Genomic DNA, 17115 nt, shown 5'->3' on the forward strand with positions numbered 1-17115 from the left:
GAAAAACCATAGCCTTGACTACATGGACCTTTGTATTTTGTTGACAAAGTAATGTCTCTGCTTTTAAATATGCTGTCTAAGTTAGTCATAGCTTTCCTTCCAAGGAGTAAGCATCTTTTAGTTTCATGGCTGCAATCACCATATGCAGTGATTTTGGAGCACCCCCCCAAAAAAACTCTGTCACGGTTTCCACAGTTTCCCCATCTATTTGCCATGAAGTGATGGGATCAGATGCCATGATCTTCGTTCTCTGAATGGTGAGCTTTAAACCACCTTTTCGCTCTCCTCTTTCACTTTCATCAAGAGGCTCTTTAGTTCTTCTTCACTTTTTGCCATAATGGTGGTGTCATCTGCATATCTGAGGTTATTGATATTTCTCCCGGCAATCTTGATTCCAGCTTGTGCTTCTTCCAGCCCAGCGTTTCTCATGATGTACTCTGCATTTAAGTTAAATAAGCAGGGTGACAATATACAGCCTTGATATACTCCTTTTCCTATTTGAAACCAGTCTGTTATTCCATGTCCAGTTCTAACTGTTGCTTCTTGACCTGCATACAGATTCCTTGGGAAGCAGATCAGATGGTCTGGTATTCCCATCTCTTTCAGAATTTTCCACAGTTTGTTATGGTCCACACAGCCAAAGGCTTTGGCATAGTCAATAAAGCAGAAATTGATGTTTTTCTGGAACTCTTTCTTCAATGATCCAGCGGATGTTAGCAATTTGATCTCTGGTTCTTCTGCCTTTTCTAAAACTAGCCTGGACATCTGGAAGTTCACAGTTCACGCGTTACTGAAGCCTGGCTTGGAGAATTTTGAGGATTACTTTACTAGCGTGTGAGATGAGTGTAATTGTGAGGTAGTTTGAGCATTCTTTGACATTTCCTTTCTTTGGGATTGGAATGAAAACTGACCTTTTCCAGTCCTGTGGCCACTGCTGAGTTTTCCAAATTTGCTGGCATATTGAGTTTAGGAATAGTGAATGCCACCCTGTTTTATAAGTACTTGAATTTGTTTAACATTTTGAAATCAAAGTATTTGATATGGCGACGCAGATTTTAAGATCTAAAGTAAGAGGGGCCCTCCTCGGTGTATCCTCCTTCCTGCTTCATACATCCGCGGCCCTAGCTTTGCTTCTCACACCATGTTTACACAGTCCAGAGGATGGACCAGGGGTTCCGGTAGCAGCACTCACTCAGGCTTATTTTTGTTTTATTCTGTTCACTTCTTGGAATTATGTTAACAGTGTCACATCTGAGAATTTAAACAGAATGGAAAGAAGAAGACAGTTCTGTCTACCAAGGAAATTATTTTGTATCCTGACATTAACTTATCAGTCTGTTTTGCGGGTATGCAAACATGGAGAACCTTCTCTGTAGGGTACTGTAGGCTCCTTGCATGCTCTGGAGTTGGGTTGAAACCTAGGAAGGAAGAGGATGTTAGAACAGAAGTAACTTCTGTATCACATGAGATTATTTTGCTCTTCATTTTGAGAGTCATTAATGACCCTTTAATGCCCAATACATTGAGTCTAAAGTTCTGTCTATGAAATTCTTTGACTTTACCTGTCTCTCTAGTTTTATTTCCTAACCTTTTGATTGGTATGTAGTTGGTTTACAATATTATATTACTTTCAGGTATACAGCATTGTGATTCAATATTTTTACTTATTATACTCGATTAAAAGTTATTAGACAATAATGGATATAATTCCCTGTTTGTAAAGTATATCAATGTTCCTTATCTATTTTATACCCAGTAGTTTTTACCTCTTAATTCCATACTCCTAATTTACCCTTCTGTCCTTCCATCTCCCTACTGGTAACCACGAGTTTGTCTTCAGTGTCTCTGGACCTGTTTCTGTTTTGCATATATATTTGTTTGTGAAAGTGTTACTGGCTCAGTCATGTCCGACTGTTTGTGACCCCATGGACTGTAGCCTGCCAGGCTCCTATGACCTGGGATACTCCAGGCAAGGATACTGGAGTGGGTTGCCATTTCCTTCTCCAGGGGGTCTTCTCGACCTGGGGATTGAACCCAGGTCTTCTTCACTGCAGGTGGATTCTTTACCATCTGAGCCATCAGGGAAGCCCACCTTTATTTTTATTATTTTTTAAATTCTATATATGAGGGATCATACAGTGTTTGTCTTTCTCTATCTAACTTATTACACTAAGCATAATATTCTTTAGGTCCATACACATTGCTGCAAGTGGCAGGACTTCATTCTTTTTATGACTGACTAGTATTCCACTGTATATATGTTCCACATCTTCTTTATCCATTTATCTGTTGAAGAACATTTGGCTTATTTCTATATCTTGGCAATTGTAAGTAATGCTGCTATGAACATTGTTTTCATGTATCTTCTCCAAAGAAGTGCTTCTGTTTTCATTTCCAGTTGTACACCCAGGAGTAGGATAGCTGGATCGTATAGTCATTCTATATTTAGTTGTTTTTGAGAAACCTCTGCATTGTTTTCCACAATGGCTGCACCAGTTTACATTGTACCAACAGTGAACAACAGTTCATTTTCCCCCACATCTTTACCATTTGTTATTTGTATATATTTTGATGATAGCCATTCTGACAGGTGTAAGGTAATCTCAGGTAATCACAGGTTTTGATTTGCATTTCTACTAAAATTATAAGTATTGACCATGTTTTCATGTGCCTGTTGGTCATCTGTATGTCTTCGTTGGAAAGAAGTCTTCTCTTTCCATTTCTTGATTTTTTAAAAAATATTGAATTGTATGTGCCATTTATATAGTTTGAATATTAACCCCTGTTGTTCATATATTTTATCCAATTCCACAGTTTGTCTTTCATTCCATCAATGGTTTCCTTTGATGTGCAAAAGCTTTTAAGTTTAATTAGGTCCAGTTTGTTTAATTTTGCTTTTATATCCTTTGTTTTAAAGGACATATCTGGAAAATATTTATATAATTTATGTTAAGGAATATACTGCCTATGTTCTCTTAAGATTTCAGGTCTTACATTTAGATATATACCTACATTTCTGTTCATTTTTATATGATGTGAGAAGATATTTTAATTTCATCCATTTATTTGTATCCTAACATTTTTAAATGACTGAATAAGTGGATAATGAGGGAATCATGAGAAATATCCATGCTAGTGTATTTTTAGTAATCCATAAGATTCAAAGGCTGATGAATGTGGTTCAAATTCTAGTTTGCCACTTATTATTTATGAGTTCTGGAGGACTTTATTATGTGACTCTAACATCTCTGAACTTGAGTTCACCTCCTACTCTTATGAGGATAGATTTTTACAAGAATAAATGTCAGTTATGTCTTTTTTTCAGCCGTGTCATTCATTATATTACTATTGCTCTAATTGTATTATTTTTCTATATGTGATTGCTTAGAACATTTCTCCAATAGCAATAATATATAAGAAACTTAATGACATCCAATATAAGAATTTATACCCATCACCATATTCTATTAACATTTACTATAGTATACTTTGGACCACATACTTCATCATTTGTTTACTATATATAAGTTTTGTCTCTTCGAATATGTTGTAACTTTTCAAGGGCAGTGGGAATAACTCAAACATCTATAAAAATAGGAGAGATTGCAAAAACAACTCACATTTACATATATCACTTTATGATCAGCCAGGGCTTTCAGATACTTTATCTGATTTACTACTCGAAAACGCTTGTCAAGTGAATAAGTCGGGTACTATTTTTATTACTCTAATTTCAGATATGAATTAGCTGAGGGGCCTAGAGAAAATGTACATTTTTTTCATATGGTTTGAAACCTTAATTTATGTCTTCTGGCCCCAGATCCAAGTTCTTCCATATGTCGTGTATGTGCGTGTGTGTGTGCACTTAGTTCCTGAGCCATGTCTGCCTCTCTGTGGCCCCATGGAACATAGCCCACCAGGCTCCTCTGTTCCATGAGATCTCCCAGGCAACAACAGTGGAGTGGGTTGCCATATCAGGAGAGGAGCAAATGAACCTGGCCTTGGATATGGCTCTCATGGAAGGAAAGGCCAGAATTCAATAGAGTCATTTATTGATGGTCAAGATTTAACTCAGATGGTAAAGAATCTGCCTGCAATGGCAGAGACCTGGGTTTGATCCTTGGGTCAGAAAGATCCCCTGTAGAAGGCAATATCTACCCATGTTAGTATTCTTGCCTGGAGAATTTCATGGACAGAGGAGCCTGGCAGGCTACAGTCCATGGGGTGGCAAAAAGAGTTGAACACGACTTGATTGAGCAACTCTTAGACTTGCAAGCTTTCAGAACTAAGATGGTTCTTTTCAAATGGACTGGGACTGATTTAGGTTTATTAATTTACCTCTCTGCTTTCCAGGTGGCTCGGCAGTAAAGAGTCCACCTGCCAATGCAGGAGACACAGGTTTGATCCCTGGGTTGGGAAGATCCCCTGGAGGAGGAAATGGCAACCCACCCCAGTATTCTTGCCTGGGAAATCTAATGGACAAAGGAGCCCAGTGGGTTACAGTCCATGGGGTCACAAAGGAGTTAGACACAACTGAGCAAGCATGCACACACACATGCACCTACCATGTTGTTGAAAATGGCAAAATTTCATTCTTTTTATGGCTGAGTAATAATCCATTGTATATATGATATGTACCACATCTTCTTTATCCATTAATCTGTTGATAAATACTTATGTTACTCCCATGTCCTAGCTACTGTAAATAATACTGCTATGAGTATGGGAGTGCATATACCTTTTTGAATTTCTATTTTTATTTTCCTAAAAAATATACCCAGGACTGGATTGCTGAATTATATGGCAGTTCTGGTTTTCATTTTGTAAAATCACCCATCTGTTCTCCATCTTGGCTGCACCAATTTACAATCCCACCAACATTATATGAGCTTTCCCTTTTCTCTACTTTCTAGAGAACAGATTTATTCTTTTTGATAATCACCAGCATAACAGGTGAGAGATGATATCTCATTGTGATTTTGATTTGCATTTCTCTGATAATTATTAATAACAGGTTTAAGCACCTTTCCATGTTAGCCATCTGTATCTCTCCTTTATAACTTTGAGAAACGTTTTTTCAGATCTTCTGCTCATTTTTTTATCAGATTTTTTTTTTTTTGAACTGGAGTCACATGAGCTGTTTACATGCTTTGGTTATTAACCCCTTATCAGTCATATACTTTGCAAATATAATCTCCTATTCCAGGAGAACCTGTTGATGGTTCTTTGTCTGGGAATAGCTTTTAATTAGGGCCATTTAATTTTTTTTTTTTTTTTTTTGCTTCTGTTTCCCTTACAAGAGGAGAGAGGAGAAAAAGAAAAAAAAAAATTGCCAAGATTCGTGACTGGTTTTCCTAATGTCATCATTGTGTTTCTTCCTAGACATGGATTTGTTATTCAATCACTAAGTCATGTCTGACTCTGGACACTGCAGCATGCCAGGCTTCCCTGTCCTTCACTATTTTCCCATGTTTGCTCAAACTTGTGTCCTTTGAGTCAGTGATGCCATCCAACCATCTCATCCTCTGCCACCCCCTTCTCCCTCTGCCTTCAATCTTTCCCAGTAGCAGGGTCTTTTCAAATGAGTCAGCTCATTCAATCAGGTGGCCAAAATATTGGAGCTTCTTCATCAGTCCTTCCAATGAGTATTCAGGATTGATTTCCTTCAGGATTGACTGGTTTGATCTCCTTGCAGTCCAAGGGACTCTCAAGAGTGTTCTCCAATACCACAGTTGAAAAGCATCAATTCTTCAGTGATCAGCTTTCTTTATAATCTTTTAACATCCATACATGACTACTGGAAAAACCATCGCTTTGATTAGACAGACGTTTGTTGGCAAAGTGATGACTCTGCTTTTTAACACGCTATGTTTGTCATAGATTTTCTTCCAAGGAACAAGCATCTTTTAATTTCATGACTGCAGTCACCATCTGCAGTGATTTTTGAGCCCCCCAAAAAGGTTTTCCATTATTTCCCCATCTGTTTGACATGATGTGATGGGACTAGATGCCATAATCTTAGTTTTCTGAATGTTGAGTTTTAAGCCAACATTTTCACTCTCGTCTTTCACTTTCAACAAGAGGCTGTTTAGTTCTTCTTCACTTTCTGCCATAAGGGTTATATTATCTGCATATTTGAGGTTATTGATATTTCTCCTGGCAATCTTGATTCCAGCTTGTGCTTCCTCCAGCCTGGCATTTCACATGATGTATTCTGCATATGAAATAAGCCTTCATGTACTCCTTTCAGAATGGTAATTGTCAAACAAAATGAATTCCCTGGGGGCCTAAGGAAATAGGAGAAACCATTCAAGAACTGTGCATAATAGGTATTATATGCCCTGCCTCAGGTGCTTTAAACAGCCCCATGTGGCTGGGTAAAAAGCCAGATGATATGAGATGATGGTGGATAAATAGAATTTGTAGAAAGAAACAAATGGAATACTAAAGCCATGGGTTAAATTACTAACAAGTGAAACAACATGGCTGGGGAGACTGAGGTACCACCTGGGTTTTAAGACATTTGAGCAATCAACCCATGGAGCCTGTTGTGCCGTATGCCAGACCAGGGACCCCTGCAGAGGCACCCGGCACTGTAAAGGTACAGAGTGAAGGGAGACAGCCACTCCAACTCTCACTGGGGATCAGTGTGCTGTGGGCTGAGAACACCAAGCCCCATGACACCTGGGACAGGTACAGCTCTGAGATTTGACCTGGGACATCCTATAGGGATGGGTGCATTACCTGACACACCTGGGTGAGGGGGAACCACTCAGTGTCTACTGGGACCCATTATCCTGCTGCTTACTGGGTCTGTGGAGATGCATCATACCTGGAATTGGGTGCATCATTGAGCAAGGGGAGAAAGTGGGCCATTGTTGGGTATCTCTAGCCCCTAGTCCATCTCCTGTCACATGACACTGTTGTGTGCCCTGAGCAACATACATGTTGTGCACAACTAGGTCAAGGTCCTAAAACTGACCCCCTCCCTTTCCAAAATACTGGGAAGACACGCTCTGTTTCCCACTGGAACCACTGCTCAGCTGCCATCTTTGTTCCTCCCATTGTCCTGTGACAGAGGATGAGATGGTTCAATGGCCTCATCAACTCAATGGACATGAGTTTGAGCAAAGTCTGAGAGATAGTGAAGAATAGGGAAGCCTGGTGTGCTGCAAAGAGTCGGACACAGCTTAGCCATTGAACTACAACAGTGGCCTTCAGGACATCATAGCTCACACAGAGAGCCTCATTTCAGGCCAGGAATCCTTGAAAGATGCCTGAAAACCTCAGTGTCTCTAATGAGAAGAACCGTCTTCTCCAACAGGATGGCCTTGGGCACCATCTCTGCCTCATAGAAGGTATCGCCCAGAGAGAACTATATCTTCACATCAATGAGTCTGCTGCTGTGTCATCTTTATTTAGTCATTGGAAAATGTAGTGAAAGTGCTTCATGATCAGACCTCAGCCTAGAGGACTTCATGAACCAGTGGTTCGGATCACAAGAGCTCTTGCTGGAAGCACATTTTTACTATTTTGAGAATAATCTTGATCCAAATCTTCTCTTGCCTAGAGCTGTATTCCAATTATAAAATAAATATCAATCAGAAAAAAATGCATGAGGCTTTTTTTTTGTATTGGTATTAAACCTCAAAATTCTTTTATTCCACTTTCTTGTATTTTTATTATATTCCTGTTTATTTTTCCATCTTTTCTTTCTTGTCATCCTCCTTTCAAAATTTATTCTTAATATCTTTTGTAAACTCACCATCATCCTTGTATGTTTATTCCCCTGTTGTTGTTTTCCTGAATTTAATGACTATAATGAACATTTTTTAAAATATATTTAGATAATAATCACCTGATCTGGAAAGTCTTTCCTCTGATTTAGCTACCACTTTTTTAAAAATATTAAGATCCATTTTTATTCTTTCCAAACTAGTGGAAGCTTTATAAGCCATAAAGATGGACTGAAGGTGGATACTTTTTTCATAGGTACAATAGTTGTCCTGCTTCAGACGAAGAAGTAAGAACTTTTATTTGGAAAGGCTCTTACTTTCCTCACTGAAACTATTCATCTTCTGTTTTACCTAAACTGAAACTTTCAAACGTGTTCTTCTATTTTTTCTGTTGATGTATTATTTCTAAAAATGAACTAAAGGAAAATGGTATGTGAGCATGAAATCATTTATTTTATATTATCTTGACTTTTGAGATTGTGAAGATAAGCTTCATCCCAAACATTTTATTTATTACCAAAATAAGCACCATAAAGAAAGAAGCAGCTTCAGCAAGGTACACAAAAATAGTAGTCAAGGTGACGTTAGAACACACTGAGTTTCACAAAAGCGTAGAGCATGTTGTGACTACATTGTTGATTTGGTGATCATTTCAACTGTATGTGTAACCACACACCATATATTAACAGAATTCTTTATGGGAGGTAATATTTCATAGTCCTTAGCACCTCAATTTTGGTCTTAATAGAACTGGCCCAAGTCCTGGCTTGGCCACTGTAGTTTCATTCAAGTTATTCTATTAATACTTTTAAGTGGCAGATACATGGAGATTTACAGTCAAAGACTCTTGTAAAGACTGAAGGATCTTCTATACATAGAACCTCTTAGTACATGGTATACAGTGAGCATTCAACAAATGTTTGCTAATATTGTCATCAGGCCATTAAGATGTACTTGATCAAAATGAGTGAAAATTGTACAAATCACACAAAAAAAGTATTTTGTTTTAATACAAAATCAATAGCCCTACTGCCATAAATGGCTAGGCATTTATGCTCCTATGAAGTGCTGCACCAAATTATGAACGGCTTTGGATAAAATAAAATCGGAAATGGTAGATGATGTGTGTGACACAGGCTCTTATTTTAAAAACAGAAAAAGGTTTTAAAATGTGTGTCCATCAGGTCACTAGCAATGCCTTTCTTTTCAGTATATGGGGAGAATCAGTTATTGGAGTATTTTCGATTGCCTATGATGCATCTGGCTGTGTTTACCAGCCACACAGAAGGAACTGCCTCCTTTTTATGCTCTGAATACTTTCCTTTTCCACAGACATTCCCACTGGGCCTGGGAGATGGGCAGTTCTATGCATGGACAGATGGTTTGAGAAGAAAGGACTGGCATGACTATGGCAGCATGCAGAAAGAGGCTATGCGCTCAGGTATGGAGTTCAGTGTAAGCCAAGTGCTGCTTTGCTTTGTCACTTACAGCATCTCTCATTAGCCTTCCTTCTGAGCACAGGAAGGTAGGTTTCATGGCACCGTTGGTGGTCAATGATGGGCAGAACCAAAACAATTTCAAATTCCAGAGAGGAAAAAAAGAATTGCATTTACAATAGGAAATGAACAAGAGGTCATTTGAGTTTGAGAAATCTGTCGTGTTGTATACTTCTGCATGTTTTTCAATAATTGCTGAGGGTATCTTGAATTGCTCCACTTATCTTGAATTGCTTAACTTGACACACACATATCTTGAGCATGGTTCACTCATTGGGACTGTGGAGTATCTAACTGGCTGGGCCAAGGATGAAAGGAGGACCACAGTTCTGAACACTGCAGGTGGATCAGAGGAGCCAGGGACCTGAGGTTGATGATATTTGGGCAAGCTCACAGGTGGTTCAGTGGAATTCAGTAGGTTCATCGATGTATAGCACAGTTCTAGTCTTGAGGTAGTGATAGAAGAAACATTTTACATCTTGGAAAAAGTAAAGGACAAAAGGAAGTCCTTCTATAAGGACTTAGGTTGTTGCCAACAAGAATTCAGAAGGGTGCTGAAGTAGTAACCCAGGGATAATAACTTGAGAGAAGCCCATATTGTACTATTCAGAATAAGGAGCTCTGTTGCTTCGTTGATGTTTGTTGGTCTTTTCTGTGTCATGGTGAAGATATCACAGGAATAGAGAAGCTGTGGTTTGCTAAAAGCATCTGCCTAGCAGTGAAACTGTGCATCCCACCCAGGTCAGATGATTAGCAGAACCCTGGGAAGCTGCAGGCTGAGATTCTTCTGGCCAACCTTCCTCATAACTCTTTAGCCAGGAAGACAAAGGTGAGGGCATTCACATGGTTATGAGGCTCTTCAGGGCTGCAAATGTTCTTAGCTCTGGGTCAGGGGTGCCTGACCTAATGAGAGTCCTGCATTTTCATCTTTCAGTCCTTTTCTCTTAGTAAGGCTGTCGCCTAATCCCTGCTTGCCCCAAGAACGTCAGAGCATCAGCCTCTTACAGATTACATCATCCTTGCTTGGCCAAGACTCTATGCAGGAACGTGAGCTCTTTAGCAGTATTCTCACTTGGCTATTTCTCTCATCTTCTCCCTGTTTGCTTGATCAGCCCTCCTTTGAGCCAGCCCTCTGTTCCTCTTTATAACCATTGGAGAGCTGTTCCCATAATTTAACAGAAAATTCATCATCATTATCATCATCATCTTAAAAGGTATTGAATAGATATTTTGTGCTGGGTGCTTTACATACGTATTTTGTTTAAACTTCAGAGTGACTCTGATTAAGTATTGTAATCTCCAATTCCTTAAAAGAGAAAAGGAAAGAAAAAGAACTGAGGTCTTAAGAACTCATGAAATATTATCCAAAGTCAAATGGCTAACCAGATGCAGAGTGAGATTAAGTCAGGTCTTCTTATGCTCCATTACACCCCACTATCAGACACCTAGTAATAAAGTCTGGGCAAAATGAAGTCATGACAGGGCATGTATGAGAGAGAGAGATATAACTGGGCTCTTATTCTAGCTTTTTTGTGTAAGTGGCAAGTCAGTTTGTCTTTCTGATATTCTACTTTGCAGAATTGCTATTAGGACTATAGATTATATATTTATATTTAAATATATTTAAATAATTGGCCTATTATTTATACATGTTATAAACTCCACCAATGATAATTGTAATTATTCATCTAAATTATTTTCACTTGATTTGGTGTGCCTGTCTTATGCTTGTGTCAATAAATTTTGGATACAAAAGGGAATACTTCATATTTATTTCTGTGTAATACTACCCTTTCTGCCTACTGGAAAACATACCTTTAATTTTTACATCCTTAGTTGGGGCAAGGGAAATTGACCTATAAAGAAAATTGGTACTATAACAAGTTTCCTAAAGTAGACATGTCTTGTGCAATTAAAAAGCTCTTAAATAGTAGTATGTGTGTGAATCACTGGAGGATATATGAAAAGCACAATAGACTGTAATTCATCATTTTTAAATATTGTAAAATATAAATAAAAGAAGTATGCACACACAGACATACATGCAGGTGCAAAGTCAAAATCAACACCTCCGTCCTTAATGAATAGGCCAAGTAATACGGTTATTACTGCTATTCTGTCTCTTCCAAACCTTGAAATCCATGTTCCCACTTACTTTCCTCCGTAATTTCTTACGTCTAAGCTAATACTGTTACATTCTGCCTGTGTTTGGACTTTAAGAATTGAATCATAGTGTATGATTTTCTTCTTTCATTCAGAATTGTTTCTGAGACCTGTCCATCTGCATGTGTGCAATTCTGGTTGATTCATTGTTACTGCTGTTTAATTTTCTACAACAGTTTCCACTTTGTAAACATGTTGAGAGTTCTCCAGTTTTGGTTATGTATGATATTGCTCTAAGTATCCTTGCTCATGGTTATGGGATAGAGGCAATATTTTCTTAGGGTATATATTTAATAGTAGAATTTCATGTCCAAGGAATACACATTTCAATTTTACTATGTAGTATATGACAAACTGCTTCCCAAAGTTGACGTACCTATTTTACTCCAGTAATGGATGGAATTCCCATTGCTCTGCATCCTGTCAACACTTAACGTTGCCTGATTTTTCATTTCTTCTCATCATGGTGAGGCACTCACTGTCACATGAATTTGCATTTTACTAATTTTAATGTAGTTGATCTCTTATTTATGCTTATGAACCATATATGCCTGCTTTGGGGTAAAATTCCTATTCCTTTCTATTTCCAGTTTTTAAATTTATTTTTCTTATTGATCCACAGAGTAATCTTATTTTGAATAATATCTTTTCCTGGTTGTATACAGTGAAAATATCTTATCCCAAAATTGTAAATTTTTTAAATGTCTGTCTATATTGTTTAATGAATAGGAGTTCTTAATTTTGTTGTTGTCAAATTTGCAAATCATTTTTAAAGGATAGGTTTAATTGATGTTCCATATTTTTTAAGCTTGAGAATTTTACCTTTTACATTCGGTCTGAAATGCAGCTCATCTTCATTTTTATATCATGTGAGGTAGGGACCTAATATTTATTTAGTTTTTGCCTAGTTAGCTATCCAGTCAACAACACCATTACCTAGAAAATGTATTTTTCTCCACATAGACCATGAGTGTTGACTCTGTTATTAAAAGATCCCATATTTGTGTGTTATCTTTCTGGCTTCTCAATTCTGTCCCATGAGTAAAAATCTTTAAACTAATAACTTAATGTTTCATGTATGGATCTGTCATGTCTGTTCAGCTGCTCAGTCGTGTCTGACTCCACCCCTGGTGTACACCAGGCTTCCCTGTCCATCACCACCTCCCAGAGCTTGCTCAGACCCATGTCCATTGAGTCAGTGATGCCATACAACCATCTCATCCTCTATCATCCATTTTTCCTTCTGCCTTCACTCTTTCCCAGAATCAGGGTCTTTTCTAAAGAGTAAGCTCTTTGCATCAGGTGGCCAAATCTGAATACTATATCTTTATAGCAGTTGTTGAAATCTGATAAAGTTCATCCTGCTGTCTTTTCTTTTCTTCCTTGAGAATGTGTTGCCATTCTTAACATAAAAATTTTCTTTAAAATTTTACTTTAAAATTTTATTCAGCTTCTCAGACTTTATGTACACATATACAGATATACACAAAATATTGGAAGTTTGCAATTGTATTAAGTATATTGATAAATTAAGGAGTAATTTGCAATTTTCAACGTTAAATTATTCATTCTGTGGTTTATATTTCTTGGTGCTTGTTTGTTATCTTTATGGGTGTCTTTATAATTTGATTGTCAGACATTTTCAGTGGCTTTCCTAGAAAACTAACATTATATGGGTGTTGAGCATGTTATTCATCTTATCAAGATTCTGAACTATTTGTTGCTGTTATAGAGAAAGGTTAATTATTTTTTAATATGGACTCATTTTGGAAAACTTTCTAAACTCTTCTATGGATTATAATCATTTACCCATAAGTTGTTTTGGATTCTCAATGTAGATATTCATAATGTCTGTAAGTAGTGACAGTGTGCAAAATGTTTTCCCATCCTGTACCTCATAATTTTAGTTATTTTTACTGTTTCTGCATTTGCCAGGACCTCAAGTGTCATGTTGTCTAATGGATATTGATAGCTAGTTTTGATAGCTATGATTCTGACAATAGCAAATTAGATACTTGTATTAGGATTTTATCTACTTGATGAAAATGTACCATACCCTGTAAACTAAGTCATCTGGGCATGGCGTTCTGAGAATTTTACTTGTTCACATCTTAATGAATGTTGATTTTAATCAAAATGTTTTGTTTGGTTGTATCTATTGGATTAAAATGCATTTTCTCCTTTGTTTTTAAGTATACTCTATCTATTGATTTCTTTCTATTTCTTTTTTTAAAATTTTTTAAATTTTTTTTAAATTTTACTTTACAATACTGTATTGGTTTTGCCATACATCAACATGAATCCGCCACAGGTATACACGTGTTCCCCATCCTGAACCCTCCTCCCACCTCCCTCCCCATACCATCCCTCTGGGTCATCCCAGTGCACCAGCCCCAAGCATCTTGTATCATGAATCGAAACTGGACTGGCGATTTGTTTCATATATGATATTATATATGTTTCAATGCCATTCTCCCAAATCATCTCACCCTCTACTTCTCCTACAGAGTCCAAAAGACTGTTCTATACATCTGTGTCTCTTTTGCTGTCTCGCATACAGGGTTATCATTACCATCTTTCTAAATTCCATATATATGCGTTAGTATACTGTATTGATGTTTTTCTTTCTGGCTTACTTCACTCTGTATAATCAGCTCCAGTTTCATCCACCTCATTAGAACTGAATCAAACGTATTCTTTTTAATGGCTGAGTAATACTCCATTGTGTATATGTGCCACAGCTTTCTTATCCATTCATCTGCTGATGGACATCTAGGTTGTTTACATGTCCTGGCTATTATAAACAGTGCTTCACTGAACATTGGGGTACATGTGTCTCTTTCAATTCTGGTTTCCTCCAAGTTTATGCCCAGCAGTGGGATTGCTGAGTCATAAGGCAATTCTATTTCCAGTTTTTTAAGGAATCTCCACAGTATTCCCCATAGTGGCTATACTAGTTTGCATTCCCACCAACAGTGCAAAAGGGTTCCGTTTTCTCCACACCCTATCCAGATTTTATTGCTTATAAACTTTTGGATAGCAGCCATTCTGACTGTCTGCCTGGTTTTGATTGTGTTATTTGGTTTGTTTTTTATATTGAGTTGTATGAGCTCTTTGTATAGTTTTGAGATTAGTCCTTTGTTAGTCAATTTATTGAAAAATATTTCCTACCATTCTGATGGTTGTCTTTTCATTTTGTTCATGGTTTCCTTTGCTGTGCAAAAGCTTGTAAGTTTAATTATGTCCCATTTGTTTTTTTGTTTTTAATTTATTTAGTCAGTATTCAGCCTTACATTTAGATATTCAATAAAATAATAATAATCAATTCATTTCAATAAAAATAATAATAAATAAATAAGTTTATTTTTGTATATGATGTTAAAGTGTGTTCTTTCCATCTTTTCCATGTAGCTGTCTAGTTTTTCCAGCATCACTTATCAAAGAGGCTCTCTTTTCTCCATTGTATATTCTTGCCTCCTTTCTCATAGGTTAGGTAGCCAGAGTTGCATGGGTTTATCTCTGGACTCTCTCCTATTCTACAGATCTATATTCCTGTTTTTGTGCCAGTGCCATACTCTTTTGTTGACTATAGCTTTGTAGTAAAGTCTAAGTTCAAGAGGGCTGATTCCTCCAGCTCTGTTCTTCTTTCTCAAGGTTGCTTTCATTATTTGGAGTCATTGGTGTTTCCATACAAATTGTGAAATTTTTTGTTATACTTCTGTGAAAAATGCCCTTGATAATTTGATAGTGATTGCAACTGAATCTGTAGATGGCTTTGGGTTGAGGAAATGGAGAGTTCTTACATTAAAAATGAACATATATAAGGAGCAATTAAATGATTTCCAAACAGGTGTAACTTACAGTTATTTTTTGGTACATCTGTATCCTTACAGTTATAGTAAATTATAAGGATTTTTTTAAATTTGTTAGAAGAATTCTGATTAATGTTTTTTAGAGTTTCTATTTCATAGATTTGTTTTGGGAAGTAGCATTTACCAAACCAAATTATCTATAGAAGAATAGTGCCCAAAATACCATTTTGGGTTCAGGCAGGCTTCCCAGAAGAAGTAAATCAAATTTTCAAGAATGAAGTCATATCCTGATTCCAGATACATTTGTGCTTTCATCAAGTTAATTTTTATGAATTCTCTTTCTCATTATTTCCTATGATCAAGGTCATATTTTAGGCATTATTTTTTGTGCTCATATATCTCATATATGATCCCATTATATTTTATTTGGTTTCATATCATTTTAGAATTTAGTGACATTAGATTTTATTTCCTAACAACTTAGCTATCCTTTTGAGTTTTATTATATCACAAAATTGATAAACATGCTTTTTGAACCATCATTCAAATTATTATAACAATTGAATGAAATGAACTGAAATACAGACTGTTTTGAAGTATAAGAGATAGTGTATAAAAATTGGTGGGTCAATGGGTCAATATCAATTAAGCTTGGTATAATCATTATATTGATAGCAGGTAAAGATATGCTACTAAAGAGCATTCAGCTGACATCATTCCATGTATAAATTGAAAAAATGTGACATATTTCTGATATAAAGACAAACTCTGCCTATGGCATTTCTCTGAATGATGAATCTCATAACTTCTGCTGGATGTCCAGAAGAAAATTCAGTAGGCAGCTGTTTCTAATTATGTGATATTCCTTATTTCTCCTACCATTGCTGTTTAAGTGATAAAACATACTTTTTAAGTCATCCATCCACAGTGATGCAGGGTTGTGTGTGTAAGTGAACACATCTTGGTATGGTTTATGAACTCTTTCATAAGGCCCCAGATCTGTATTTCTAGAGAGTAGCTATTTGTAATTTTGAAATGTAAAAAATTTTCTTGTCCATTCTTTTTATTCTAACTCAGATTTCACTGTGTTTATCACTAGTTTTTCGAATTTCAATATATGTGAATTCAACAGGAGGAAAGCTGTTTTCAATCTTTGTAGATGCTCTCTTTCTCTGAAATACATTGTATTCTTATATAATCACAACCATGCATTCCACTATGTGGCTTAGGAATCCTGTGGAATTATATAAAAGTTCTCATTATATCCGTTTGTGTAGTTAGTCATACTTACAGGTTTGACCAGTGAAGATTTTCAGTCTTGTCATTTTGTTCAATTGTTGATTCACTTATTTGACAAATACTTTAAATATTGATGTTCACTATACTTCAAATACTATTCCAAACTATGGAAGAAAAAAAAAATAGACAAAAATGAATTCTAGTAGCATTTCTGTAGCATGAGGATAGTTGCAGGTGCTTTCACTCCAGCCATGATGCCATGGTTGTCACAGAGCCATGACTTGACATAGTTATCGACACCATGGCTGTTTGAATGCTGATCATTAATCTCTTGTGCCTAAACTTTTTCAGTCACCTCCTCACTGATATCCCTACCCTGTGGTCAGTGCTTCAGACTGCAGCTAGAGTCATCTTCTAAAAACACATAAGCAGATCATCCCACGCCTCTGCTCCAAAGCATACAAAGCCCAGTCATCAAATCCAAAATGTACTGCAAGTCCTTTCTGTGAATATGAGCTGCAGCACAATCCACCCCTGGGCTTCCCCAGGGCCTCAGTGGAGAAACAACCTACCTGCCCATGTAGAAGCGGGTTCAACCCCTGGGTCGGGAAGATCCCCTGGGTCAGGAAATGGCAACCCAATCTGGTATTCTTGCCTGGGAAATCCATG

At 37.0% G+C, this 17115-nt stretch overlaps 1 protein-coding gene across 1 annotated transcript in view; it reads left to right on the plus strand.

The window, feature by feature from the left end:
* The window catches only part of GALNTL6 (polypeptide N-acetylgalactosaminyltransferase like 6), a 1456655-nt gene that overhangs the window by 472270 nt on the left and 967270 nt on the right, over positions 1 to 17115 (plus strand). The window contains exon 2 of the mRNA XM_068974511.1: positions 9069 to 9177. Within this exon, the coding sequence (XP_068830612.1) occupies positions 9069 to 9177 (109 nt within the window). The remainder of the gene's footprint in view (positions 1 to 9068; positions 9178 to 17115) is intronic.

This window comes from Capricornis sumatraensis, chromosome 6, assembly GCF_032405125.1.
Source record: "Capricornis sumatraensis isolate serow.1 chromosome 6, serow.2, whole genome shotgun sequence".
Taxonomy (NCBI): domain Eukaryota; kingdom Metazoa; phylum Chordata; class Mammalia; order Artiodactyla; family Bovidae; genus Capricornis; species Capricornis sumatraensis.